The 27333-nt window shown below is 49.9% G+C and overlaps 1 protein-coding gene across 11 annotated transcripts in view; it reads right to left on the bottom strand.

Moving 5' to 3' along the window:
* The window catches only part of ADCYAP1R1 (ADCYAP receptor type I), a 127022-nt gene that overhangs the window by 9841 nt on the left and 89848 nt on the right, over nt 1-27333 (bottom strand). For 4 of the 11 annotated variants that reach the window (XM_034963883.3, XM_034963884.3, XM_003833389.5 and 1 more), the window contains 11 exons: nt 23510-23617; nt 20976-20996; nt 19855-19896; nt 17359-17468; nt 16775-16872; nt 16167-16299; nt 15074-15227; nt 14608-14668; nt 13915-13984; nt 8883-8974; nt 1412-1495 (listed from right to left, as the gene is read on the bottom strand). In XM_034963883.3, coding sequence (XP_034819774.1) covers nt 1412-1495; nt 8883-8974; nt 13915-13984; nt 14608-14668; nt 15074-15227; nt 16167-16299; nt 16775-16872; nt 17359-17468; nt 19855-19896; nt 20976-20996; nt 23510-23617 — 973 coding nt within the window. Of the gene's footprint in view, nt 1-1411; nt 1496-5702; nt 5952-8882; nt 8975-13914; nt 13985-14607; nt 14669-15073; nt 15228-16166; nt 16300-16774; nt 16873-17358; nt 17469-19854; nt 19897-20975; nt 20997-23509; nt 23618-27333 lie in introns of those variants that run through there. The other 7 variants (XM_034963886.3, XM_034963882.3, XM_008958905.4 and 4 more) reach the window with 6 other exon arrangements.

The following is a 27333-nucleotide window of genomic DNA, read 5'->3' as shown; positions in this document are numbered from 1 at the left end:
CACCAGAAGGCAACAGGGGGTGCTTGTAGAAGGAATGAAAGTCGGGAATGCAGAGGAAAATGGCCAGAAACACAGGGACATGGATGTCTTGGGGACTCCTCTGTGGCCCTACCTATAGGGGCTACTTTTAAAAAGATATCTATTGAAGGAGCCCAGGAAAGGAAGCTGGCCCCAGAACATGCCTGTGGCCCCTGCCTTCCTCCTCCTGGCATCTGTTCCCATAGGTGGGACCATTTCCAAGTACTTGTCCCTGTAGCCTAAAAAGGGCCCTGGAAACCAATAAGTCAAATCTCTCCAGCTTCTGTGGTGGAATTACATGGGATGGATTCAGAGTGTGAGAAACAGTGACCCTTCAGGCCTTTCCCAGCCACAAGGTGGATGCAGTGATGGTAGTGAGGGCATCCCACAGCACAGTCCAAGGGCAACACCTTCCCTCCCCAGCAGCCCCACAGCAGCCCCAGAACAGACAGGGACTTCTGCTGGGGAGCCAGGGCATCCCAGTGGCCACTTTGGCAAATGGGGCAGTAGGGACAGACAAGGAGTCTCTAGAGCCCAGGGTTCTGGGACTGTGCTTCTAAGCTAACTGACGTCTTGCAACAGAAACATATGATGTGAGCCATTACCCATAATGACACGGGGCCTAGGCCTCTGTCCTCCTGCCCTGAGGAGCCAGCAATGGGCAGAAGAGTCCTAAAATACCAAGAAGGGCATCAGAGATGCCCAAATAACAGTGGGCTGCCCAGGGGAGCAATGGCACCTTAAGTAAAAGGGATGTCCAAATTGAATAAATCTGATATTCCAGCCAGAGACTCCTTGGGGCGAAGTGCTTAGGATTCTCTGGGTTCAAATCCTCCCTCTGTCAATTAGGGGTCCTTGTGAGTGACTTCATCTCTCAGCACTTCAGTTTTCTCATTTGTAAAATGGTGATGATACCAGGACCCAGCTCATAGAGTTGTTGTGGGGATTAAGTGAGTTAATGCTGACTCACACACAAAGTGCTGTGGACACTGGAGTGAAGTTCCCTGCCCTGTGTGGGGGAAGGTCTATACGAACTCAGGCTCTAAGACTCTTGGAAATAATTTGGCAGTTGAAAACACTGAAGCTCAGAGAAGTTGGGGACTGAGGAAGGCCACACACCAGGCAGCAGTGGCAGAGAACATGGGGGTGCTGCCTCCTCAGGAAGCACCCACAATGGCCGTAGATCCATCCCCACACCCTGCCCACCCACCCCATGACCATGAGGCTGCAGAGAACTCACAAGACACACAGACACCAACATGCAACAGCCGGGAATGGGTTGGGGCTGGGAGGCAGAGGCTGGCTCTCCACTCTCCTCCAGCAGCGGCAGTGGCAGCATGCGTCCCCCACCCCTCCAGGATTCCCGGCCACAGCCTCGGCCACGCACACTTACAGAGTAATGGTGGACAGTTCTGACATCTTGCAAGAGTGCTGCTGAGCCCGCTGTGGCTTGCAGTAGCATTTCTGCACGCAGCTGCTGGGTGTGACAAGATTAGCACTTCTGTCAGCTGGGGGGCACCAGGCAGTGAAGAAACTCAGTTTACAGGGAAGGCAGAAAAGAGGAGGGTATGGAGACAGGGCCAGGGCAGTCATGTGGAGGAGAATGAGGGAGCCAAGGGCCAAGACATGGGCAGCTCTGGACAGAGAAACGCACGCCTATACGTGGACATGAGTGTGCATGGCCGCACATGCACACACGCACGAACACTCACACTGGGACCACTGATAGGTGGGTGGGCTTAGAGGGAAGGTGTGTATTCAGAAGGTGGCCTGGGCTAGGTCTCACACAGGGAGCCAGAGGCTGCCTCCAGAGTTGGCTCCAAGCTTAGAGCCCCGCCTCGTCAAGGTCCCACTCAACAAGATGACAGCTGGAAACTCACACTGCGGATCTTCTGCACTGCCTAGCACAGGCAACCTGAGCCTCAAATCAGGCCAGTTCTGGGCTTGGCTGTGAAGGTCAACTTGGTTGTCTGTCCACTGGTCTTTCCCCTCTACCCTCTCCCTCTCCTCTGGTCCATAGCTTCCTCCCTGTGAGCCCCCCAGCAACTCAGAATCAGCACATACACAGGGGACAGAGGTAAGTCAGATTGAATGAATTGTTAATTCATCCAGACCTAAACTATTCCAATATGATAGCCACTACCCATATGTGGCTATTTGAATTTAAATTAATCAAATTAAAAACCCACATCCTCAGTTGTTCTGGCCACATTTTAAGGGCTCAACAGCCACATGGAGCTAGTGGTTATCATATCGGACAGCACAGACATAGGACATTCCCATCACTGCAGGGAGTTGTAGGGGACAGTGTTAGGCTGGACTTCTTGATACAAGTTCAATGGGCAGGGGCTGAAGACTGAGAGGAGCACCTTTGGGCACTGCCCCATGGCTTGCAGAAACAAACCACCTCAAGGAGGGGGGCCCAGGCTGCAGTCTCACTCTACATTCTCCTGGGTGGACCCAGGACTTCCGTCTCCTCAGGGAGGTCTCAGGCTGACTCTCCGTGTCTCCAGCCCACAGTGGTCCTGCTTGGACTTGGGCTGACACAAGCCATGAACACTTTCCCCTTCTCTGACAGATGTGTCAGAGATAGATGATGAGCTGTATTATCTTCTCAGATTGCAAAAGAGTTGCTACTTCACTAACTCTCCTCAGGTACCACATGGCTCTGAGGCTCCCGGTGCTGGTCAATGAATTAATAAATCAGATTGGACTTGATGCAAATGAGGACAGCTACAGAGACCACACCCTTGGCATTCAGGATCTGCCTTGTGTGATTCCAGCTCTTTAAGAGTAAGCCTGAAGGTACCTGACAGGTGGTGACATGTCATTTCGCTGAGGCCAGAATTTGTGTTACACATTTCCAAGATGGGGCAAGCCCAGGTCCGCCCCCCGCCCCCCGCTGCATCTGTGCATAATGGATTTGGGGTTCTCATTCAACAAACAGCACCATTCAATTCACACCACACTGTGAGGTGGGCACTACAGATCCCCTTTTCCAGAAGAGGAATGCCGAGGTTTGGTTTGATGCTTTGCTACTCAGACTGCAGTCCCCAGACCATCAACACCAACACCACCTGAGAGCTTCTTAGAAATGCAGAATCCCAGGTGCCACCTCGGACCTGTGGTCAGAATCTGCATTTTAACTAGATCCCTGGGGGATCCACATGCATGCCAAAGCTTGAGAAGCGCCATTAGGAGGTATTCATCTATCTGAGAAGTTTCTTCATGATTCCTCAATGAATGTCAAAAGTCTGTTTCACAGTCATACAAAGAGACAGACTCAAATAAGTATGTTTTTCTCAATAATTAAAATAGCTTAACTGGGTATACAGAAATGGTACCTATTCTATTCTTCAAATTTATTATGTACCTTTTCCTAGCTGAAAAGTTAGTTAGTCTCAGGCTGGGCGCAGTGGCCTGTAATCCCAGCACTTTGGGAGGCCGAGGCGGGTGGATTGGCTGAGTTCAGGAGTTTGAGACCAGCCTGGGCAACATGGTGAAACCCTGTCTCTACTAAAATACAAAAAAATTAGCCGGGCGTAGTGGCAGGTGCCTGCAGTCCCAGCTACTTGGGAGGCTGAGGCAGGAGAATCACTTGAACCCAGGAGAAAGAGGTTGCAGTGAGCCAAGATCTCGCCACTGCAATTCAGCCTGGGCAATAGAGCAAGACTCTGTCTAAAAATTAAAAATAATAATAACTGGTTATTCTCTCCTACGGCCAGTGACCCCTCAACCTTGGCTTGGGTAAACCACAGAAATCAGGGTCCAGGAGACCCCCCCCAACTTTATCTGTTGCCTCCTACATGCCAAGCTTAAACCTTCACCCCAAATTCTGAAGTTCTCCTCTGCAGCCCTGCTTTCTTTAGCTTCAAGATTGTTCCTGTCCCTCTCGGACCCTAGATGTTTCCATGGTAAACACAGACTCCTCTGATTTTTTTTTAAATATTTTTTGAAAGTATTCCAACGACCATTTAGTGACAAGTTCACTAGGAAACCCTGCACCTGGTAAAGTTGTGTGGCTCTGATGGGGGTCAGGGAGGGCAGATCAAGGAGCAGCTTGGGGGAGGACTGGCCCTGGAGGGCTCTTGAAGGAGATGGGTCTAAGGAAAAGGCTTTCCCCAAACCTTCAATGGCTCCGCACAAAAGGACTCATGGAAAAGAAAAAGAACAAATAGTGCAGGAAAGCCAGAGACAGGGTGGGAGAAAGAAAGATGTCAGAATGTGTTAAAAGTCACGACAATTAGGGAAATGGGAAAATAAATTAAGTCAGGAAGAAGGGATGAACCTAGACTGACTGATGCGGTAAATTCTGAGTTGGATCCAAAAGAGACTAAAAGCTCAGGCAAGGGTGTTGGGTGGGGCTGTCTGGAGAGCAGAGCAGCCTGACTCAGAAAGTGGGAGACCCTATCACAGGTGCAGGGCTCACCCCCACGTCTGCCTTTCAGAGAGCCTTGGCCTCTGGGGCTGGCTACGCCACAGCTTCATTGTGTGTCTGCAGGAAAGTCACAGCTATTTCCATGTCTTAGCACTCACATCTGTCAGCCGGGGATCCAGCACAGTTTCTATGAGGGCCAAACTCCAGAAATGCTTCCGCAGCTGTTGTGTGCAGGGCTGGTTGGGCTATAGCCCTGGGAAACACCCAGAGGAACGCTAGACAGAGACACCTGCAGGGAGCCCTCTGCAGGCAGCATCCCTGTCTTCTTCACGTCTGCATTCCTAGGGATCACTGTGGTGCTGGCCACTTGGCGGTCCACAGAATGTGGTGGACTGAGCTGAACACACTCCATAGGGTCTCTCCTGATGCTAAGATGCTGTGCACCCCCGGAGCCCTGCCCAGTCCCCGAAGTACTCCCTACCACACTGGCACCCCAGCTAGCAGCACAGCTCACAGATCCTGGGAACTTCCTGCCCACCACCACCTCCTCCCCAACCACAAGGACGAGCCACTCCTCCATACTCCCGGCCGGTCTGGAGGGGTCCCAGCTGAGAAGTCTGGGCACCCTAGCTCAGGGTTTTGCTCAGCCACTGACTGCTGGGTCATCTTAGGTGGTGCCATTTTCCTTCTCTGGGCCTCAGTTTCTCTGTCTGCAACATGAGGGTAACTAGTCCCTACTGCCGGCCCCTAACATGAACTTTGAGGATCAGGTGCTCCTTGGCAGGGGAGGAGGTGCTATGGAAGTGGAAGATGGAGGCTTTGTGAGCTGGAAGGCTCTGGATGTGGAGGAAGCCTCTAGACTGAAAGCTGCCTGGCTGCACTGCTGCCTGGCCCCGGCACAGCCATCTCCAGAGATGTGTGCATCCTCCCCAGTGGGGCCAAGGAGACCCCATGGGAGTACAAATGGATTTTCCCTCCTCCACCCAAGCTGCAGCTTCCAGTGCTTGTCTTCCAGGGAGGAGGCCCCTGGAATGAAGCCGGCTCACTTCAAGGCAGGGGGCTGAGGCTCTCCCCGAACAGTTAATGTCTACCCTGGAAGCCTCACCTCTCCCCTTTCTGAACCAGTTACCTGCTCACAGAGGTCAACTCCAGTTAACCCTGACCTACCCGAGGCTTAATGCCAACCCCAGCTGAGGGCTAAGCCCTAACCCCCCTCACCCCTGCCCCAGACCAAGCCGACCCTGAGCACATGCTAAGCCCTGACCCAGCCCCTGATGCCCACTGCCCAAGTCCTGTCCCCAGCCACTCATCCTACCAGGAGCATCAGGTCAGAGAGGACGAGTGGCTCAGTGCCACCGTCCCCCTGCAGAGGCCCCAGACCCCAACAGGTGCTTCTGAGGCTGGGCCAGGAATACCGTCTTGGTCTATGGAGGACAAACCCTTATCACCTGAGCAGCTGGAACCAACCTACAGGAAAGGGAGTGAATGCTGGTCTGAGGGCACAGGCAGGGGGTCCTCTCGGGCTTTCTTGGGGACTCGCGGGCTTAAATTTGTTCTGGAAATAAGAGGAAAAAACCGGAGAGCTGTTGTGGGCAGATCTGAAGGGGCTTCTTGGCCCCACACATAACTCTGGTACCCCAGGGGACTCCGGCACAGCCCTGGAATCTCCCTCTCCCCCCATTCACTGCCCTCTCACCTCCCCTGAGCCTGACATTCTCCCCTCCTCCCAGTGCAGACACCTCCCAGCTCAAAGCCAGCTCTGCCAAGCACTCTGGGCTGAGGGGGCTTTCACACAGGCTGGAACCCACCAGGGGCCTCTTCTTCCAGGAAGCCTAATTTTGCACACTTGTTTAATGCTATCTTTTCATCTGTGCATTCCTTGAGGACAGGGATGATGGTGCTGTCAAGCTTGGGGTGAAAGGCCTGCCCGCACCACAGCCATGGCATCCTCCTTCCTCCTGGATTCACGTCACTTCACTGATAACTAGTTCCCTCAGCTGTAACATGGTGATTCTATTTGACAGTGGTTTACCTATTCCACCAGATTCGCTGGATGTTTGTGGGTGTTAAATGTGCATGGATGTGGTCGCGAGTATTTCCAAGTGCTCTACAGTTCTTAGCAGTGTGGTCAATTGGATTACTACTCACTTTGGCCGACAGGGTCTCCTTGACCCTGTCACTCAAACATGCTGCTGGACTGAATGGGATCAAGCTGATTCCCTGTCCTGTGTGGGCACTCCCACTCTCACAGACTTTGTCCATCTGAGTTTTTAATCATGGGCACTCAAGACTAGCAGAGGTTTGACTTTCTCTAAAAAAAAAAGATTTGCTGAGATTGCAAAGGGATTTTTTTTTTAATGCCAGAAGCAAACCAACTAGCTGGATCTTTAAATGTCCCAGATTAATACAGTACTTAAATGTATAAACCATGTGCTAATTACAGGTAGCTCTTATCTATGCATTAGGAAGACCTAACAAGACTCAAGGCTCCTGGTCTGTGGAGAACCTGAAACCTTGGCTCACACTTCTTTCCCACCAGGCCCTGGGGGTTCTTGCTGCCCAAAGCAGAATGTCTGAGTTGGCAAAGTATGTTCAGGGTTCAGTAGGGTATCCTATTTAGTAGGGAAAGCTGAGAGGACCCCCCCAGAGAAGAGGCTGGGGGGCCCTCAGTAGAAGAACAAATCCTACCAGGAAGGGGAGGAAATCAAGACCACTAGAGCTCAAACGAGAGATGAGGTTGCCTTAGCTCCCTGCCAGCTTCAAATATGGGAGACAACTATTAGTGTGTGACCTGATCCACGCCCAAGCCGGAGAAACTGAGGCCAGACACAAGGGCAGTGTCCAACACTAGACAGGAGATGAGGCGAGCAGTGGGGCCCTATTTTGTGAATCCTTGAGATGAAGGCAGGAATGCTATCTCTAGGGCAGGTTATGTAGTAGCAAAGGGCTGGCCCCCCACCCCACAGGGCAGGGCCTCTAAGACTTTATGATTTATATTGATGAATAATTTTCTACTACATAATATACACATATAAGCAAGAATTGGTAAAAACTTGCAAAAACATGAAAGAAAAAACAGTAAATGCATAGAAAAAAAGCACTTTTTCCAATGTAATGTAATCATTGTATAGGTAGAAAAAACCTGGCTGAACACCCCAGGCCCTGTGCTAGTCCCCCACCCCTGAGGAAGGGTTTCCACATGGGGAGTTCCCCAGGCTGAACAGATTGACAGACCAAGAACAAGCTCCACCTCCCTGAGGAAGCCTCAAGGAGCCTTAGGGAAGGATCTAGGATTTGGTCTCCGAGCAGTTCTTGCCTCTCCCTCTAGGAGAATGGCTGAGGAAGGGGACCCTGAGGGAACCCTGTACTGGGATCTCTCACTGTCCCACTTGTCATCTACTGGGCAGCCAGTAGATGCTGTGACCCCAGCATCTACTGGGGTCTCTGATGAAGGCAGGACCATGGACCCAATGAGGCACCCAGTGAAGATACCTCAGCTCCTCCTCATCCGCTTTCTTCTGAAGGAGCGGAGAAGCCACACATAGGGCTTTTGCCTTACCAACAGACGGACCCCAAGGACTGCCCTCAGAACCAGAGTGTGCCCATCCACCCCTCCAGCCAACCACAGGGGACAACCAACCTTCCTCCCCAGCATCAGAAATGTCCTCATACCCCACACACCCAGCTGGTCATGCTCCCATTCACAGCCAGAGATGGGAGGTGGAAGCTGCTATGTCTGATTTCTTAATGAGACAGGGCGGAGAGAGAAATGGGAAAGGGCAGGCAAAGATAGGCTGTTAGGGACATGACTGCAGAAATACTTCTTGGAAATCAAGTGGCCATGGAAGTGGAGAAAGCCCTACGCTCTATGGTAAGAGGCTGCCCTGTAACCCAATAATCCCCAACCAATTAGATGTTCATCAGAAAGGAAGGAGTTGAAGAAATAGGACCACATGCAGAGGTAGAGCTGCCCCGAGGGCCTGTGGAGGAAAGAAAGTACCCACCTTCCAACACCCAGACCAGTGAGAATGTGTCCGCCTGACTCGCTAGTGGGAACTGGGCAACTTCCACAGTCTGGGCTGGGGGTCGGAATATCAGGCAACAATGTATTCAGTGATATTCATGAGCTTCCCACAGAACCAGGAACCCCAAAGGAAACTCAACTTCTAACCAACCAAGACCCTACCTCCCTTAGGAAATCTGATGTTTTCCTTCTTGACTTTCCTAGTCAGTCTCTCTCTCAGGCTCTCTCTCTCTCTCTCTCTTCCTGCCCATCCATATGATGGCCATGCAGCTGAGGAGCTCCTGGGTTTGCTGAATGCTGGAAGGGCAACTATATTAAAGGCTCTTTAATCAGAAGAAGATCTGCAAATGCTGATGCTAGGTCACCCTATCAGCAAAGCCCAGGCCGCCTTCTGCTGTGACCTGAATGCAGGGCCCGCTCGGCTGTCAGAAATGGCTGTGGCAGCCACACAATGGTACTTACAAGTAGATGCTGGACTCATTGCCTCCCATGTCTGGAGACTGAAGTTTCTGCACAAGGATGACGATAATGCCAATAAAAAGCACAAAGTTAACCTAAGGAGCAAAAAAAAAAAAAAAAGCAGATGGACATGATTCTGGGCAAAGATGCTATTATTTCCCCAGCAGGACCCTCCCCCACCTAGTCAAGATCCCATCTACACTTCTAATCCAAGATGGCGGTGTGATAATTCCCATTTATCTCTCCAGCCTCCCATAGTATCATTAAAATGAAGGAAGAGATAGAAGAAAAAGGATTCCATAGAAGTATGGGAAATAGGAAAGGACATCATGAGTAAGTCAGAAAAGTAAGCCATTTCTAAAAGAGAAAGAGAAAACAGGATCAGGGTGATGGGAAAACTACAGCCCAAAAGAGATAAAGTAAGACTATTGCAGAAGTGAGAGTTGTTCTGTAGAGAAATTCCAAGTTCAGAGTCATCAAATATGGGGAACCAGAATGGACAGCCATAAGCATTGCTAATTAAAGGGCTGTCTGGGAGTGGTAATAGTAGCATTGCCTTCAGATAAAGACTAGGGACAAAAGCTTCCTAAACAAAGTAGGAAGCTATGTGAACGGTCACAAAGGAGGAGGAAGGGAAGCAAAGAAATAGAAACAAGGCACAATGACAGGACTCCACAGGACTACACATCAATGTCTTTCAGGCATAGCCAAAGCAGCCCTTGGAGAAAAAAATGAAGAGCCAAAAACTAACTGATTAAAAAAACAATAAATACTGAAAAACACTTAGGCATTCAAATCAAGAGCTAGGGAAAGATTACCACAAACGTAACTTATATAAGAAAGAAATTAATAATTATAAAAAATTATCAGAAAGAAATGAGAAAAAATAGGAGAACTGATCAATAAAAATAAAGTTTTATTTTTGCTTTTATCTTGTTTGTTGGTTTTTACAGATGAATTGAATGACAAAGGCTGTTCCATGAGGGCAGGATTCTGTCAGTCTTGTTCTCTGCTGCATGCCCAGTTTGATCAGTGTCTGAAGTTTACAAAAATAAGCAACGGGGAAAGGACTCCCTATTCAGTAAATGATGCTGGGATTGCTGGTTCACCATAGGCAGAAGAGTGAAACTGGACCCCTTCCTTACACCATATTCAAAATTTAACTAAAGATGAATTAAAGACTTAAAGATAAGACCTCAAACTATAAAAGTCCTAGAAGAAAACCTAGGAACCACCATTCTGGACATAGGCCTTGGGAAAGAATTTATGGCTATGTCCTCAAAAGCAATTGCAACAAAATCAAAAATTGACAAGTGGGACCTAATTAAACTAAAGAACTTCACAGCAAAAGAAACTGTCAACAGAGCAAACAACCTACAGAATGGGAGAATATATTTGCAAATTATGCATCCAACAAAGGTCTAATATCCAGCATCTATAAGGATCTCAATTCAAAAGCAAAAGACAAATAATCTTATTAAAAATTGGGCAAAAGATATAAACGGATACTTCTCTAAAGAAGATGTACAAGCAGCCGGCAAATATATGAAAAAATGCTCCACAGCACTAATCATCAGAGAAATGAGAATCAAAACCACAATGAGATACCATCTCACACCAGTCAGAATGGCTATTACTAAAAAGTCAAAAGACAACAGACGCTGGGGAGGCAGCAGAGAAAAGGGAACATGGAAACACTGTTGGTGGGAATGTAAATTAATTCAGCCACCATGGAAAGTAGTTTGGAGATTTCTCAAAGAACTTAAAACAGAACCATCATTAGACCCAGCAATCCCATTACTGAGTATATGCCCAAAGGAAAATATATCATTCTACAAAAAAGACACACGCATTGGTATGTTCATCACAGCACTATTCACAGTAGCAAAGACATGGGACCCACATAGGTGCCCATCGATAGTGGATTGGATAAAGAAAATGTGGCACGTATACACCATGGACTACTACACAGCCATAAAAAGAATGTAGCCACATCCTTTACGGCAACATGGATGCAGCTGGAGGCCATTATCCTAAGTGAATTAACACAGAAACAGAAAAACCAAATGCCACGTGTTCTCACTTAGAAGTGGAAGCTAAACATTGAGCACTCATGGACATAAAAATGGCAACAATGGACACTGGGAACTACTAGACAGGGTGGGAGGATCGGGGGCAAGGGTTGAAAAACTAACTATTGGGTAATATGCTCACTACCTGGGTGACAGGATCAATTGTACCCATAACTTCAGCATCATGTGATATACCTATGTAACAAACCTGCACATGTATTCCCTGGATCTAAAATAAAAGTTGAAATTATTTTTTAAAAAAGGAAAAACATCAATACCTGGTACTTAGTAATACTGCTAACTGTATGTGTTAGTCAATGAAAAAGGAGAAAATATAATTAAACAAATTTAGGAATGAGAAAGATGGCAAGACAATAGACATACACAATATTTTAAATGATGAGAGAAAATTGAACAAAATGGGAAAATAAATATTGACAAAATCAACGTAAGAAGAAATAGAAAATCTAAGTAGAGCAATAACCTCAGAAGAAGTTAAAAAGTAGTTAAAGGTGTATGCATTAAAAGGTACCAGGTCCAGATAATTTTATAGACCAGCTCCAGAATAACATTAACAAAGATGTAATTTACATACTGCTTAATTGTTTCAAGGCAAATAAAAAAAAGAAAACCTTCAGGATTACCTATGAGGCTAACAAAATTTTGCTACAAAAACAGAATAAGGAGAGAAAACACACAGATACACACACACGTGTACCTAAGACCATAGAATTTTATGAACAGTGCCAAAAACTTTAAACAAAATATTAAAAAACAAAATTTAGCAATACAGTAAAAGAATAAACAGATCATGTTAATAAAGGTTTTACCCCAGAAATGCACCCCCAAAAATCTAATATTTGTTACAATAACAGATTAAAACAAGCTTCCATTATCCCCCGTAAGACCAGCAAGTATAATTCAGCAACAGGAACATCAACAAAGACATGGGAAATGAGCGCTCTTGTACCTTGCTCACTGAGAGCAATCTGATCTGCATGAAAATGTTAAATGTACATACCCTTTGTCCCAGAAATTCCACTCTTGAGATTTATTCTAAGGACGTATTCACGTATGCTCATGATATGCACAAATATATTCATTGTGGCACTGCTCATAATGAAGGAAAACTGGAATACTATAAATATCCATCACTAAATAAATCATTACTTGAATGAATGCCTCCAAAACACATTTGATACAGTTCAATACCCATTCCTGATTAAAAAAAAAAACAAAACTGAAACAAGCCAAGATGAAAAACTTTCCCAATTCAATGAAGGGTAACTGCCAAAACTAGAGCAAACATCATCCCTACAAAACAAGGGCCAAGAGATGTAAACACTGGAAAGAAAGAGCAAAATTTATTTTCATTTGAAGATTATATAATTTTCCACCTAGAAAATCCATGAGAACCAAGTGAAAAGGGATAAAAACCAATAAGAGAATTCAGAAACACTACTAAGAAAGGACACAATACATAAAAAACAATAGCTTTCCTGTACACCAGCAATAGCCCATTAGAAAATACAATGAAAGAATGATTCCTAGACTCACTTAAAGCCCAAACTGGAAAACACCTTAGAGGTAAACATAACAAGAACAAGGAAGAAAACTAAAAAACTTAACCAAAATGACTCTATAAGAAAGACTGAATACATGGAGAATCATGCCACATTCTTGGAGAGGATGACTCAATCTTTTAAGAAAATAAATTCTCCTCCAAATTAGTAAACGCAATGCAATTCCTACACAAATCTTAACTAGACATTTTTGGTGCAACTTGACAAGGATATTCAAAAGTACACCAGAAACAGTAAACGTGCAAGGAAAATCTGAAGAAAACAAAAGAATAATGAAGGGAAAATCTGCATACCAGAACATGCTGCAAGGTTACAGTAACTAGCATAATGGTGCATCTGCCATGGGAATGGACAAATACATTAGTAACACAGAATAGAAAGTCTGGAACCAAAGACCAGTATATTGAGTGTTTATAATAAAATGACATTTCAACATAATGGAGAAAGGATTCAATAAAAAGGATTGAGAGGGTAGAATGTCCATCCATTGAAAATTAGATAAAATTGAATATCATTTCAGACCAGACAAAACAATAAAATTTCAGCTGGATTGAAGATGCACATGTAATAGTCCACAAAAAGTGTAGACTTTGTTTTACATCCACAAAAGTGTTACAAACAAGAACAATATTTTTATGTCTTGGGTTGGGAAAGGCCTCCATCAACCAGAAATAAGGCTTGGAATTCACTAAGGGAAATCTTGACCATTTGACTGTATAAATGCTATGCAGAAATGGAAATATACTTGCAACACACACAACATAGGAAGTGTTAACTATCCTTTAAACTGTAACTAATAAAATCTGATAGAAAACTGAACAAGAGAAATAAACAGGAATATTCACAATAAAAACAAATTGTCAATTAATGTTTGGAAACAAGTGCTCAGTTACGCTAGCGAGATGGAGAAATGTACATTAAAATTATAAGCCAGCATTAACCTCCAGAAGCCTGTGCAAAAAATTAAATTATTGATTAAGCGTAGACAATGAAATGGGGAAATGAATCACTCTTCCTGAGGAGGAATAAATTGTTAAAGGGTTTTTGCAAAGCAATTTGGGATCTGAAATTTTAAATGTGTACCCCTTTCAACCCAGCAATTCCACTTCTAAGGATTTATTCTAAAGAAATATTTCCACATGCTCAAAATTATGCACAAAACTATTTCTATTTTTTGTAATAAGGAAAAAATGGGACAATATAAATCTCCAGTGTTAGGGGAATAGCTAAAGAGTTTGTGCATCCCTGTTACAGATTATAATGCAGCCATGACAGAGGAGGAAGTCAGGTTGTGTGGGGACTCCTTCATTTCTCTTCCTCGCGTGCCTTTCTGCCCAAGACCCTGTCTCTTCCCTTCCTCTTCATCCCAAGGACACTCACCATGATAGAGCCAACCACAGGGCCTTTGATCACCCACCACAGAGCCGTGCTGTCATTCATATCCCAGCAGCTGAAAGATGGACAGAGAGAAGCAAGATCGCGTCCGTGAGTCGGCAGCATAGAAGCCTGCGGGACACTGCCCTGCCTAGCTGGGTGCCCGACACTTTCACCACCGCGGCTCTCTGAGGAGGGGCTGGCTGGAACAAGAGCTCTCCAGCGGGCTACAGACTCCAGCCTGGTCCTGGCTCTGAAAATCCCCTCCTTCTGAGCCTCTATCTTTCCCTCTGCTCACCTATCAAGGCAGGGCATGAAGCCCAAAAGTCAGGATCACCAGTGAGCTCCTGGGAAAGGACCATTTTTCCCCATAAGACCTACAGCTCTTAGGATGTGACCTCCCCCTCAACATGCTTCATCCCCTCCCTAAAAGGAAAACAGACACTCAGCTGAGTACAGAAGTAGACAAGGGCTCAGACACCTAGCACATTCTCTTGCTGGGTTGCTGGCTGAGACGCAGCTGGGTGGGTCACCTGCATGGGGCCATGGCTCAGGTGTTGCCCAGTGCTGGGCTTTAGTCTGGGCCTGGCATTGAATGGTTTGTTGCGGGCAGTTCATGTGAAGTCAGGGCAGCTACTGAGAACCCATCTGTAAGAATCTACTCTGTGCTGTGGCCCTGACTCTCGAGCATGTACTAACCCTGTGTCATCAAAGTAGAGTCTCAGCGTTGCCCACACCGTCACACACACAGTTGGGGTCCCTGGGAAAACAAGAAAAAGAGGTCCGTGAGAACAGGAAAACCAACATGTCCAATGTCCACCGTAGACCTGGGGCTCCGAGGGGCTATTGCTCCCCCATGAGACTTGGAATTCCTGGGAATTCTAACTGTCCCTCACACCCAGGCCTCCTGAGGGTCTATATCTCCCTCAGACCAAGGGCTGTCTTATCTCTCAGAGGACTCCTGGATTTAACTCCTCCCTGAGATAGTGGGCTTTCCACAGGCAAGAAGATTGAGAAAGAGTCCAAGACAGAGCCTAGGCCATTAGACTCGGGCAGGGCAGTGGCCCCTCCTCACCTGACACTTCCTGAAGGTGGAACCAAAGACACACCTGGACACACCTGACCACGGGACCTGAGCCTCTCCAAACCACAGCCAGGAACCTACCCCAGCCAATAATGGTGTACCAGTAGAAGTATCTCCTTTCAGGGAAGAAGGTCTCCACCAGCAGAGTGAAGAGGTACAGGCCCTCGATGAACAGCCAGAAGTAGTTGGACACAACACAGTAGTGGAAGAAAACCATGACGGCCTTACATTCCACCTGCAGGGAGAAGCGCCAGGGTGAGGGGCGTGAGCCCAACAGGACCAGGAGCAGGGGAGAATCCTAGGGCCCATTGGCTCTGGCATGCTCAGGCTCAAACATCCCAAGGATCTAAGAGAGTCAATATTCCTGGATCAAAGAGTTGAAAATTGCAGCATCCCATGATTCTGAGTCAAAGCTGCCCATGGAGGCAAAACTGCACACACAGGACAAAGACGGGTGGCAGACACAGAGCCTCCCCACCACCAGCTCATCCTACTTCACTTTCCTGCTCCTTCCCTATCTCCCACAGAGGAGGGGAGTAGGGAGAGAAGCAGCCAGAGGACCCTGCAGGAGGCTTGGTATAATGAGGATTTGGACACCTTTCAGGTGGGGGGATACATATTCCTGGCTTCCAGAAATCTCTACTCATAGAGGCTCCCCAAGCATGTCCTCCTGGTCAAGGCCCTGGACTTTACACTCTTCTTCCTAACCTACCTCCTCAAAGACCAGCTTCTCCACATGCTACCTCCTCCAGAAGTGTGAGACCTGGGGAGGTGTCTGGAAAGACCCCTGGCCAATCAGCACCTGGGCTCCATCCCAGGCTAGTTAAATGACCAGGGGCTAGGTAAGCCCTCTCTCAGCATCAGTTTCCTCTTCATTCAAGTGGGACTTGGTGTTTCCACCTGACCTTCCTCCTCTGCCTTCCCAAATGCAACACCCAGGCCAAGAGACAGGAAGCATTTTGGCTGGAAGTGATGTCGTACATTGGCTCATCGGCTACTAGTAACTTAATTCGTGAGTTTTCACATAAACCAGGGGTGGTGGGGCAATGCCTTCACCTGCAGGGACGCACTTGACCTGCAGGGTGTCAGGCAGGTAATGTGCGTCCTGGGGAACCAAGGGGATGGTGTGGGGCCTTCCCGGCAGAGCCCTAATGGGTCTGCTTGGCTCACTCACAGTGGAGATGAAGCAGTGGTTGCTGTCCTGCTCCGCATACAGAATCCAGTCTTTGATGAAGACGGAGATCGCCCTCAGCATGAACGACACAAACAGGTTCATGTGGATGAAGTTGCGTGTGCAGTGCAGCTTCCTACATGAGTGGGCCAGGGGAGAAAGAAGCCTTGGACCCCAAAGCATTTCACACCCTCCATGTGGGCATCTGTGGTGGGCCAACTCTGTGGCTTTATCTCAGCAGGTCTCCCACCCAGGCCACCCTCCTTCCTGCCACCTCTCTAAATCCTCACTGACTTCCAGGCCCTTATAACCCAGCTCCACCACCCCACATGGCCAGACTTCTCCCTCCTGTGGCCTCTGTCTATCTAGACCAGGAAGACAAAAGCAAGGAATGCAGATCTCCTGCCCAGGCTCTGCCTGGCTGCATAGCCCTGGACAAGTCAGTTGCCCTCTCTGGAGTGAAGTTTCCCATCTGTTATCCTTGGGGTGGGGGAAATGCCTTCAAAGGGGTCTTCTAGGGCTGACATCAAGTGGGGAGGGGAGAGATGCACCAAGGCCTCTGAGGCCCTGGCCAGCTCTGGTGCTTGCTTGAATGTTGCTGAGGGTCTCACCGGAAGCGACAAAGGATGACCATGGCAGTGGTGAGGGTGACGAGGGATGTGCTGTAGCCAACCGTGTAGAGGGCCTTCACTGACAGGTAGTAATAATCCTGAAGCAGAGCACAGGACATGCAGGACTTCATGTGAGACCTGCCCACAGCCAGGCTGCCTCAGGCCTGCACCCAGTCTCCCAGGCCAGGGCCTGCCCACCTCCAGGCCTAGCTCCTCCTTCCTCTCTTCTGCTGATATCATCTCCACCACCTCCCACCCCTGGCCAAGCCTCTTGCTCCCCTTTGCACAGTGTCAGCATTCTGCAGATGCTCAATATATGCTGTTGAAGGCAAGAGCGCTGTCCAATCAGAACAGACACAGCCTTGGACTACACAAAGGTCCAGGAAGCCCCGTGCTGGGCCTGGCATTAACCCAGTGGCATTAATTCCAGTATCCTGGAAGAGTAGCCAGGTGCAGGTGGGGAGGAGTAGGCAGCATCCCAGTTGCTTCTCAGCCCCAGGAGGTGCTCATGAATGCTGCCTACTGACCTAAATTTCCTCAGCCCTACCCTCACCACCTCTGGGGAGCAGGGTGCAGACACTCACCTGGTCCCCAGTCTCAGATTCATATTCATCAAACCCACAGGCATCAAAGTAATGAGGGAAGGGTTCCGACCAGCCATCCTCCGTGCAGTTCCGGCTCACCACTCCCATGTCTGCAGCAAAAAGAAAACTCAGCGAGGCCCAGAAATGATTAAGAGGGCCCTGAAATTCTTATGCAAAAATTACGTGTTCAGTGGGAATTCCTGGAAACCCCTATGACCAACTGGGAAGCATGGGGAAAGGTTTCAGAAATCAGTGATTGCTGATCAGAGGGATGGAGAGACAAAGAGCAACCTCATCTCAACCAAAGATGGGGAGACTGCGCCAGCTGAATCCAGCATCCCTGCATCCCTCCCCTCTCGAACATTTCCAAATGCTCATCAGGGATGGGCCTGAGTCCTCCCCTGGGCCCTGGATCAGCACTTCTCAAATGTCAGTGTGCAGAACCACCTAGGAGACTGATCACAAATGCAGATTCCAGGCCTGCCCTTAGGGATTCTCTGTCAGGAGATCTGGGCACTTTCAGGAATCCCCTCTGGTGACTGCAGGGTGTGGGTGGGGTCCTTGGCACACCTTGGGAACACAGCTTGATGTGATGCTTTCCCTCAGAGCTCTAAGCCTCACAGCAGCTGCAACATCTCACATCAAGGGGACACAGGGCTTGCTGCATTAACAAGGTCCAGATTTCCACTAATGTAGGGCCGGATCTTACGAAGATATATATTTGGGTTTCTTTTAAAGTGTTGTCTTTCAGAGTTTGGGAGGGCTGTTTCCTGTCACTAATGTACTTTAATTTGCTTTTGGTTGACTTTAAGGCCATTCAGTGGGACACTCGAGGGGGTGGGATCAGTCATGGCCATTAAATGAGTCATTTGCTGGCTGCACAGTAGAGTCCAGGCTGGTTTTTGCCCTGCCCGGGGCCATGTTAGTCTTTCATGATTGCTTTTTCATTCTCCCTTCACCTGATGGTTTATAATGGTGAGCCACTCATGTCCAGGTCAGGGAGGTGAGCAAGCAGCTCCCTTTTCCTCCAGCCCAGCACCTGAGTGTGGCCCCCGCCTGACACTGGGAGCGTACCCGGTCTATCAGGACACATGTGGTTGGTTCTTCCCTTCACAGCATTCAAAGACCAAGACATTGTATAAAACAAGAGACACCTGCAGAAAAGTGGCTCCCGTACCCATATTGCTGGACAGAAACCTCCCCTCTGTGGCCAAGGCCACCTCCAGGGAGCTCAGGAAAGAGGCAAGGAGGGCAGCAGGTCAGCCTCTGTGGGAGGCAGAGGCCAAGAGAACAGATCCTTCCACTTTTCCAATCTGTGTCCCTCGCTTCCTGCATTAGAAGATCTAAGGCCAGTTCTCTTTAGCCAAGAAAGTCAGAGATGAACTTCCGGGGATGGGTAACTCTGCCCGAAAGGAGAGTTCTGCCCACAACAGGGAGACTCCAACAGTCCTTCTCCAGCTCTGAGTTCTATGGCACAGGCTAAGGGGGAAGTTTGGCAAGCCCAGAGAGAGCAAAGGAGCTCACTTCTGTCCCACAGCTGATGCCAAACTGTCCCTTCTTCCAGCAAATCTGTCTCAGGCAACCTCCTTTTAAGTCCCTCTGAACACTTCTTTCAGAAAGTCTGAATGTCCCAGGGAAATCATCACCGTGGCCAAGTTCCTTCCCCTCCCTGGGCCTCATTTCCTCTCTGCTTTGCTCACATCAGGATGGTGGGAAGAGGAAAGGGAAGCTGCTTTGAAAAACAATTTTTTTGAAAACAGTGTTCTAGAAGGAAAAGCGGTTTCCTTTCTTTTATTTTCCTTCTTTCTTTTTTTCCTTTTTATAACACAGTGTGGGCTCAGAGAAGTATAAACCCTTTTGTTCAGAACTGTTCTGTGAATTTGCCACTGCATTGTTCTGATAGAAATCTCCGGAAGATGGAGTGCTCTTGAGATTGTCAAAACCCCGCGGTGATTGTGCCTACTTCACTAGGCTGATTCGCCCCAGTAACTGCACAGGAACACGAAACTTTTGGGCAGCGTTTCCCGAAGGGGTGCCCGTCCCGGATCAGCCCATCAGCATCACCTGGGAGACTGGCGAGACAAGCACATTCTCAGGCCCCACCCCAGGCGGAATAAATTAGAGACTGCCAGGAACCTGGGTTTAACAAGTGCACAAGGTAGCTGTGATGCAGGGTTAAAGTTTGAGAGCTACTGTTCTAGATGCTGGAGTTCAGAAACAGTCAAGGATCATCCAATCCAGGAGCTCTTTATTTGAAGTCCACAAAGGGACTCTAAGACATCTGTGGCCCCCCTGAAATTCTACACACGATGTTCTATCTGAGTGCTTTTCCATGAAGATAATCTGTACCTTTATCAGAGAAAAAAAGTCACCTGCCAAAGATCACATAGCCACAGAGGAGCAGAGCCCAGCCTGGGATGGGGTTCTCAAAGCTCACATGTCAGCAGATGCCCTCCCTCCAGCCAGTCCATGGTCAACCCCAGCCTAACCCCTTACCTGAGAGATCTAAGGAGTTACTGTCACCAAAATCAGACTCTCCTGAAAAATACAGACATAGGCATATATCAAAATGCCTGGCTTACAGTTAGCTACTGTTTACTCTCCACCCTGGAAGGCTCAGGCTACCCCTGGTCTACAGGAAGTAGGGGATGGAGTCCTGGCCAAGAGGCGATATCACACACAGCAGCCGCGCACCTTTCTCACACACTACACCTTCTAACACCACTCTCACTTGCTTTGCATTTCTGTGATGTTCAGGATGGTCCAGGACTCAGTTCTCCACCACCACAGGTAATGGAAATGGGCACTGCCAGGAGGATGGGAGGGCCTCCAGAATGGAGAGGAATGGGAGAAAATGAAAAGGGATGGTTGGGCCTTTTCAAAAAAAGGGCAAACCACAGCAACGTGGGCCCAGGGCTTGGGGTTTCCTTTTTGGTGCTCAACCCTCCACCTCAGCCTCCAAAACTGCTCTTCATCAAAGGGAATCCAGAAGACTTCATCTTCAGACAATTTTTCTTCTCTCCCTACCCTTTATTCCCATTTCCACCCTTTTCTTATGCCAAACCCCCTGTTAGCAAGGAGACCCCATTTCCACCCCATCCCCCCTTCTCAAAACTCCTTTCCCAAGGTCCAGCTGACATGCCACCTCTTCCTGGAAGCCTCCCCTGACTTCTTCACTATTCTGCCTGCATGCTGCATCATTTGCTCTTCTGTTCTCTTGCTCACTGTGCATTCCGGCTTCTTAGCTGTCAGGGATGTCAATATCTGCATGGACTGATGCACATGTTCAGGTCTGTGCATATGCACATATATGCAGCTACACTCATGCGTGAGCTTGTTTCTTAGCCCCTCCATTGGTGAGTCCCGTCCTCCCAAACAAGCCTGTGAGGGACCTGAGGTCGTGCTTGTGTTGTGCATCTTCCTGTGCCCCCCGACCTCCAGAATGGCCAAGGTCGGGGAGAGGGGAGGAAGGAAGGAGGAAAGAACCTGATACCCAGTGAGCCTCTTACTCCACCCCCACCCCAATCCCAGCAGCCGGAGCCTGGGATCTCCTGAGGCTGGGCTCCTGCTGGATGGACAGAAAGACAGCGGTCTATCCTCACCAAGGTTCCTCTTACCAATGGTTTCGGTCTCCCAGACTGAAACAGAGAGAAAGAGAGAGAGAGAAAAGTCAGAGGTGAGCAGCGGGGTGAGAAAAGTCAGGGGCTGCTCTCCTTGGGTCTTGCTGATCACTTCCTCCTCCTTCCCAACCCCAAACATTAAAGAGGGGCTCTGGGGGACCCAGAAGGCATCAGGACTATAAGCTGGGGACACTGGAGACCTCCAGAAGAGAAACAAGCAGAGGCATTTGAGAGGAGGAGGGAGATCCGTGCTCCCACATCTCCAGTCTCTCCAATATCCTACACAGCCACAGTCATCACAACAGGCTACCTGGGAACTGAGAAGAAACACAGGAATCCCATTCTCTCCTTGCAAAGTATTCAAGGCAAGTCTCACCAATCAAGTTTTGTGAACAGAGGTGCTAAAAGGCCCTGCCTTAATGAACCATTAAGAATCAGGTGTAAATAACACCTTCATTGTGCCACTGCCAGAGGAAGGAGGGAGTGTGGAGGAAAGTGTGTCTTAGGAAAATCTTATTTTACCATTGATTCATTTTGCCTTTCGTTGTTGAGAAGACGGAGTCTGGCATGGAATCTGACCCAGAGTAGATGTTCAATAAACAAACTTTATATAAATGACGGAACGAAAGAAATACATGAATGGAGGAAGTGATTAAGTTGGCTTCTACAGGAATGAATTGGAAATCAGGCTGAATCACTCACTGGCTGCCACCATGCCTGACTGCCCCCCAGTCCCACTGTATCTCTCACTCCAGCACTTCCGCTGCCTGTATCCCCTTTCAAAATTCACTCTGGCCTGCTCAGGTCACACCCAATCCCCAGGCCCTCAGATGGGAGAGTTCAATGCCACCCTCCTCCCGGGCCGGCCGGTGGTCTGGAGGTGGAGGTGTTGCTGCAGAGTGCAGTGCATCTTAGACAAACCTTGGGGTGGGAGCCAGAGACGGGGGGACCTGGGACCCCCAACACAGGCCACTGTTTTCTCTGCCACCTCCTGCAAGCCCCTCCCCCTCCAGGGCAGAGTCAGTTATTGGAATTCGAGGTTTGACAGCAAATTAGCAAATTTGCCTTTTGCCTCTCAGAGAAGACAGGGGACTGCAGCAGGCAGGACTCAGTGCTGGAGTGGAGCCTGGAAACTCGCCCCTTCTAGGACATCAGCCTAAGCCTTAGGCTGGAAAAGAAGAACGCTAAGGCCAGGTCACATGGCCACACACAACTCAGATCCCTCTGATACCCTTGGGAGCCCCCGCCCATGGCTTGATGGCCAGGAGGTGGCTCAGTAAGTCACCTGGCTGGAGCCAGTCCCGCCAGCTCTCCCTGCCCAGCCCCAACTCAGTGCCTTCAGCTGGCCACCCTGCCTCCTGTGACACTCACAGGGATGGGGTAGAAGGCCCATGGAGGAGTTCACAGGTCCCAGCCGAAAGGCAGGAACCGTTCTGGAAGAGCCCAAGGGACCCATATCCAAAGAAGTCATCTACAGCTACCCCTTTCCCTCAGACACCCCCTGCAATGGAGATGGGGCTACCAGGGCTTCTGCCTGTGGGTAGAGCATCGCCTTCTCTCCCCTGCCCTCACCCTACATCCACCTGTGCACAAAGCTCAGCCACTCTGCCCACTCACGGGCTGCTCTATCGTTTTGGTGGCCCCTGGATATCTCCACAGCACTTCAGTGGCCCCCAGAGACCTCAAACACAGATATGCCCCAAACCCAGGTCTGCAGGACACCGCACCCACCCAGCCTTCCCTCTCAGGGAGGCGCCATCACACACCCGCGCCTCCAAGCCCACGTCCACAAGTCACCGACAGCACTGTGGCACTGCTCCCCCTGTGTGGCACCCTCTCCCCAGGTAGCCCAAGGCCCAGCTCCTCCCATCTTGAGCCCGTGTAACTGCCTGAGGGCAGCTAGGGCCCAGAAAATGCTCTGCTGAGAAAACGTGAGTGTGCGCCAGCCCCATCGGGCCTTGTGCCTGCGTCTAAGTGGCTCTGAATGTGGACGTGGGTGTCTTGTGTCCAGCTGCCTTCCCCACGCGTCTCATTCTGCCTGAGGGGGGTGTCTACATGCGCGTCTCTCTCCATGCCTCCCACTGGGCGCTGAGGATCTGTGGCTGTGGGAGGATGGTGACAATTATCCCAGCTAACATTTACTACTGCACATTCAAAGCGTGCCAAGTCCTGTGCTAAGTGGCGTCCACAGCATCGCTTCACATTACCCTCACAGAAGCACCCTGGGAGGGGGCCACCGGGCCACATACCCAGCTGACAGACAGGGGCCTGGGCTGGAGGGTGAGCGACAGCTGGCATGGATCCCACGCGTGAGGGCACAGCCTTGCTTTCATCCACAACGACGGTTCCCATGTGTACCTGTGTCCCCGTGTGTGCAAGTGTCTGTGGTTTCATCCCCCACACCACATGTGAGCTCAGGAGCAGGGACTGTCTGCCCACAGGGTGGCCTCCCTGTCCTTGGTGCTTGCCTGGGGCCGAATTTGGGGAGCAGGCTAGGCCAGCGTGGCCTAAAGAGACTGGGCTAAACCCACCTTGGTCTGGGTTGAAGATTCGGAAGAGCTCAGGGCAGCTGACCAGGACCATCTCACCCACATGGGCAGGCTTCCAACACGTGATGTTGTCCCACATCCCAGGACAGCCTGTGGGTAAGACAGCCATGGTGAGAGGGGCCAGCCACACACACCTATACACACACACCACCACACACATCACACACACCAACATACACACCACACACACCACAGACACCACACACAGCAACATACATGCTACACACACAACACAAACACACATCACACACACACCACACAACAGACACCGCACACATCACACACACACACTACACATACATCACAGACACCACACAGCAACACACATCACACATACACCACACACACTACACATGCCACATACACCACACAATCACACACACATTACACACACATCACAAACACCACATACACACACCACACACCACTCACACATGCACCACACACACATCATACACACCACACACACATCACACATGTACACACACACACCCACACTTATATATACACACACTGAGGTGTGCTCCACGGCTTACAAGCCAGGCCCTTGCAGGGGGCCGGGAGTGGTTTAGGAGAGGAAAGGCAAGGCCTACAGTCTGAGGGAGGGCTCAGCCCCGTACCGGTAATATCCCTCAAACAGGAATGGAGACGCAAGGCACTTCAGGAGCTCCTGGGTCGGGAAGGAGGGAGCCCTCACCTGTTTTTACACCGCCCCACACCCCCGAAGACCCACAGCCCCACAGCTGCACAACATCACAGGAGTGTGGGGAGGGGAGACACAGCAGGCCAGGGCTGGATCCCTAGGAATGAGATGCTGAGATGCAGGGGTCTCTGCAGCAGCCTCTCCCACGTGCCCACCCTAGCCCCTCTTCAGCCACCACTGAGGGTCCCACTTCAGATCCACCCCCTCAGCAGGGCCCCCCATCCGCCCTAAGGGGAGGGGCAGGAACAGGCTGGTCTAAGGCTGCTGCTCCACTCCCCCGACCTACTCCCAAGGCAGGCCCAGCAGGGGACACAAATTCGTCAGCTGGAGAAGAGGGGAAAGCCAGCCAGGCAGAAGCCTGCACGTGCCAAGCAAGAATTGTGAAAGGACCCGGAACCAGAAGAGGTGGAGGCCGGGACTGCTGCAGAGGCCCCCACAGCATCTCCAGACTGATGGAGAGGAAGGGACAGACGAATTGAGAGGTGTTGAGGAATCCCCAAGATTTGGTGCCTCATTGGACATGAGCTGCAAGGAAGAGGAAACTGTCAAGCTTTGTGACCAGATTTTCAGGTCTAGGGACCCAGCGGCTCCCGTCTCCCCCGTGCCTGCCTCTCCTTCTAGCCCTGCCAGCCTCTGTAGAGTTCCCCGCACTGCCTGACACCACCTCTTCCTGCTCCATCCCTGCTTCTCTGACTCCGTCCTCCCACAATTGCTGAAACACCTCTCACCAAGGTCACCAGCGACCTCTTCACTGCCAAATCCAAGGAACAATTTCAGCCCTTACTGGGTCCCACCCTGCAGCCCTGACCGAATGCAGGTGCTGGTAGCTGTCCTGCCTTTGGCCGCCCACCCTGCCCACCTTGGATGAGCTCACCCTGCTCATGGATGTTACAGAATTTCATGTGGACAACTCTGTCCTGTCCACTCTGTGAGGGTAGAGCCCACAGCTAGTTGCCTGCTGGACACCCCCACCTTGAAGAACCAAAGATGATTCAAACACAGCAGTCCAAGACTCAGTGCAGCATCTCCTGCCCAAACCTGATTGCCTGTTCCAGCCCCAGCTGGAAACCTGGGAGTCACCCCACTTCAGCTCCTTCCCTTTAGTGCTCCTGATCAAGCCCTTGCTGGTTTTACCTTGAAACCTTGTGAAATCCATGCCCCACTCTCTATCCCTTCACCCTACTCAGTGAAGAGGCTCAGGACCCCTCACTGAGACCACAGGTACACAAACCCCACACAGCTATGACCAGAAGCTTTTCAAAATGAATATCTGGCCATGTCACAAGCCCCCCACCAACAATCCCACGCTTTCTGGGCTCTTAGCACCCTCAATCCTTAACATGGTATTTACGACCCTACCTATGGCCCTGCCACTCATTTTCCTTCCAGCCTGTGGGTAGTGATTGAGGCCATGGGATGAGACAGCTCACTTTGAGAAGGGACATAAAGTGAGAAGAGCATGGAGGAAGGAACCCTGGAGAACCCATATTTATGGAGTGGGCAGAGGAAGCACAGGTAGTGATGTGAGCAGGAGAGAGTGGCAGAGGATGGTGGGGAGGCAGGAGTGTGGAGCGCCAGGCAGCAGAGGAGAGTTGCAGGAAAGAGGCCTGCAGCTTTTAGGGGATCATAAAGGAAGGCTATGGAGAGGGCTTCTGTGCCATGTCAGGGACAGTAGGTGACTGACAGTGCCCGCCTCACAGGGCTGCTGTGAGGATTAATGAGTTCATACGCGCAAAGCTCTCAGAACAGAGCCAGGCTCATTCAATGCCTGTTCACTGCCGACAGAATCATTAATTTCATTATCCCAGTTAGGTGTCCGTGGGAACCACTGCCCCGAGAGGCCTCCATAGGCAGGGAGGTAAAGCAGGGACCTGCAAGGTGAGATGGCCTGGGGGAGGGCTGCTGACAGGTCCAGAGGACCCCTGGGAAGGTGCTGGGAAGAGGAGGGGCCTGGAGCAGGCGCCATGAGCTCACAGTCTCTGTTGGGGTCTGTGACGCTTGAGTGCTATTTGGACCAGAAGGTATCCACAGCTTTTAGACGGAGAAAATCCTGTCTCTCAGAATTCACACCCGGCTATTTTGGAGTTCGCACCCAGTCACATTGGCCCATAGCATCCTGCTCATGGAAAGACAGAGTTTGGGAACCAGATGTACCATAGAAAGCTCTGAGAAGAATAACCCAAGAAGGCAAAGACATTAAAGGCCAGATGAGGGGAGCTGGGTATCAGGTCTAATAGCAGTAGGCCAGTCATCAATAATTCCTGTGTAACCATTAGCAGAGGACATCTAGCCAGCATGTGCTTGGCTGTGACATCATGTCCTTGAAAGAGACCCAATAGCACATCTTTGGCTACAGCAGCCCATGTTGACCGTGGAACGGCCGTGGAGCGTGGCTGTGTCTGGCCCATGCCCCAGCCAACAGATGTTCCCTTAATGGAGAACATTAGGCTCAGGCACAGCCAGCTGCTGCTGCCAGCTGACACTGCCGAGGTCACAGGGCCACTTCAGAGAGAATGAGCAGGGTCATGAGTGTTGAGGGCGAGGAGGGCTGCAGAGGTCGGGCGGGTGGCACAAGGGGAGAAGGGGGCTCTCATGTTGGCAGCAGGACAGGGGATGCATTCTCTTAACAACTATTTACTGAGTGCCTACCTTGTGCCAGGGACCATCTATGCACCAGGGCCAGTGGTGGAGAAAAAGACAAAGCTGTGAATTTGATGTTTGAGGATAGAGTGAGGGGAAACGGCAGGTGTCTACTCAGCATTAGCACCGGAAGCCCTAAAACTTGAGTTCTGATTTCCTTCCGCCACAGGCTCACTTGTGACTCAGGCCAGTCACCGCCCCCTCCACCATGATTCACGTTTCCTATGTGCACAGGGACAACTGAGTGTCTCTGTGAGCTCCCAGCTTTGAGTGACCAGAGCTCAAATCTGGAACAGAGATTCACCCAGGACCTACTGGTGCACAGAGGATGGCTGGGGCAGCTACAGCTGCCTAAAGGGCATCTGCTAAGGTGCCCCACCCCAGGCCGGGGCCTGGGAGCTCTCAGGACGCATCTGCCACAGCTCTCAAAGCCCTCCTGGTAACCCTTATGTCCCCAGCCTGA

The sequence above is a fragment of the Pan paniscus genome, chromosome 6, assembly GCF_029289425.2.
Source record: "Pan paniscus chromosome 6, NHGRI_mPanPan1-v2.0_pri, whole genome shotgun sequence".
Classification (NCBI taxonomy): Eukaryota; Metazoa; Chordata; class Mammalia; order Primates; family Hominidae; genus Pan; species Pan paniscus.
Note: the sequence above shows the minus strand (reverse complement) of the source record. Positions and strands in the feature narration are given on the sequence as shown.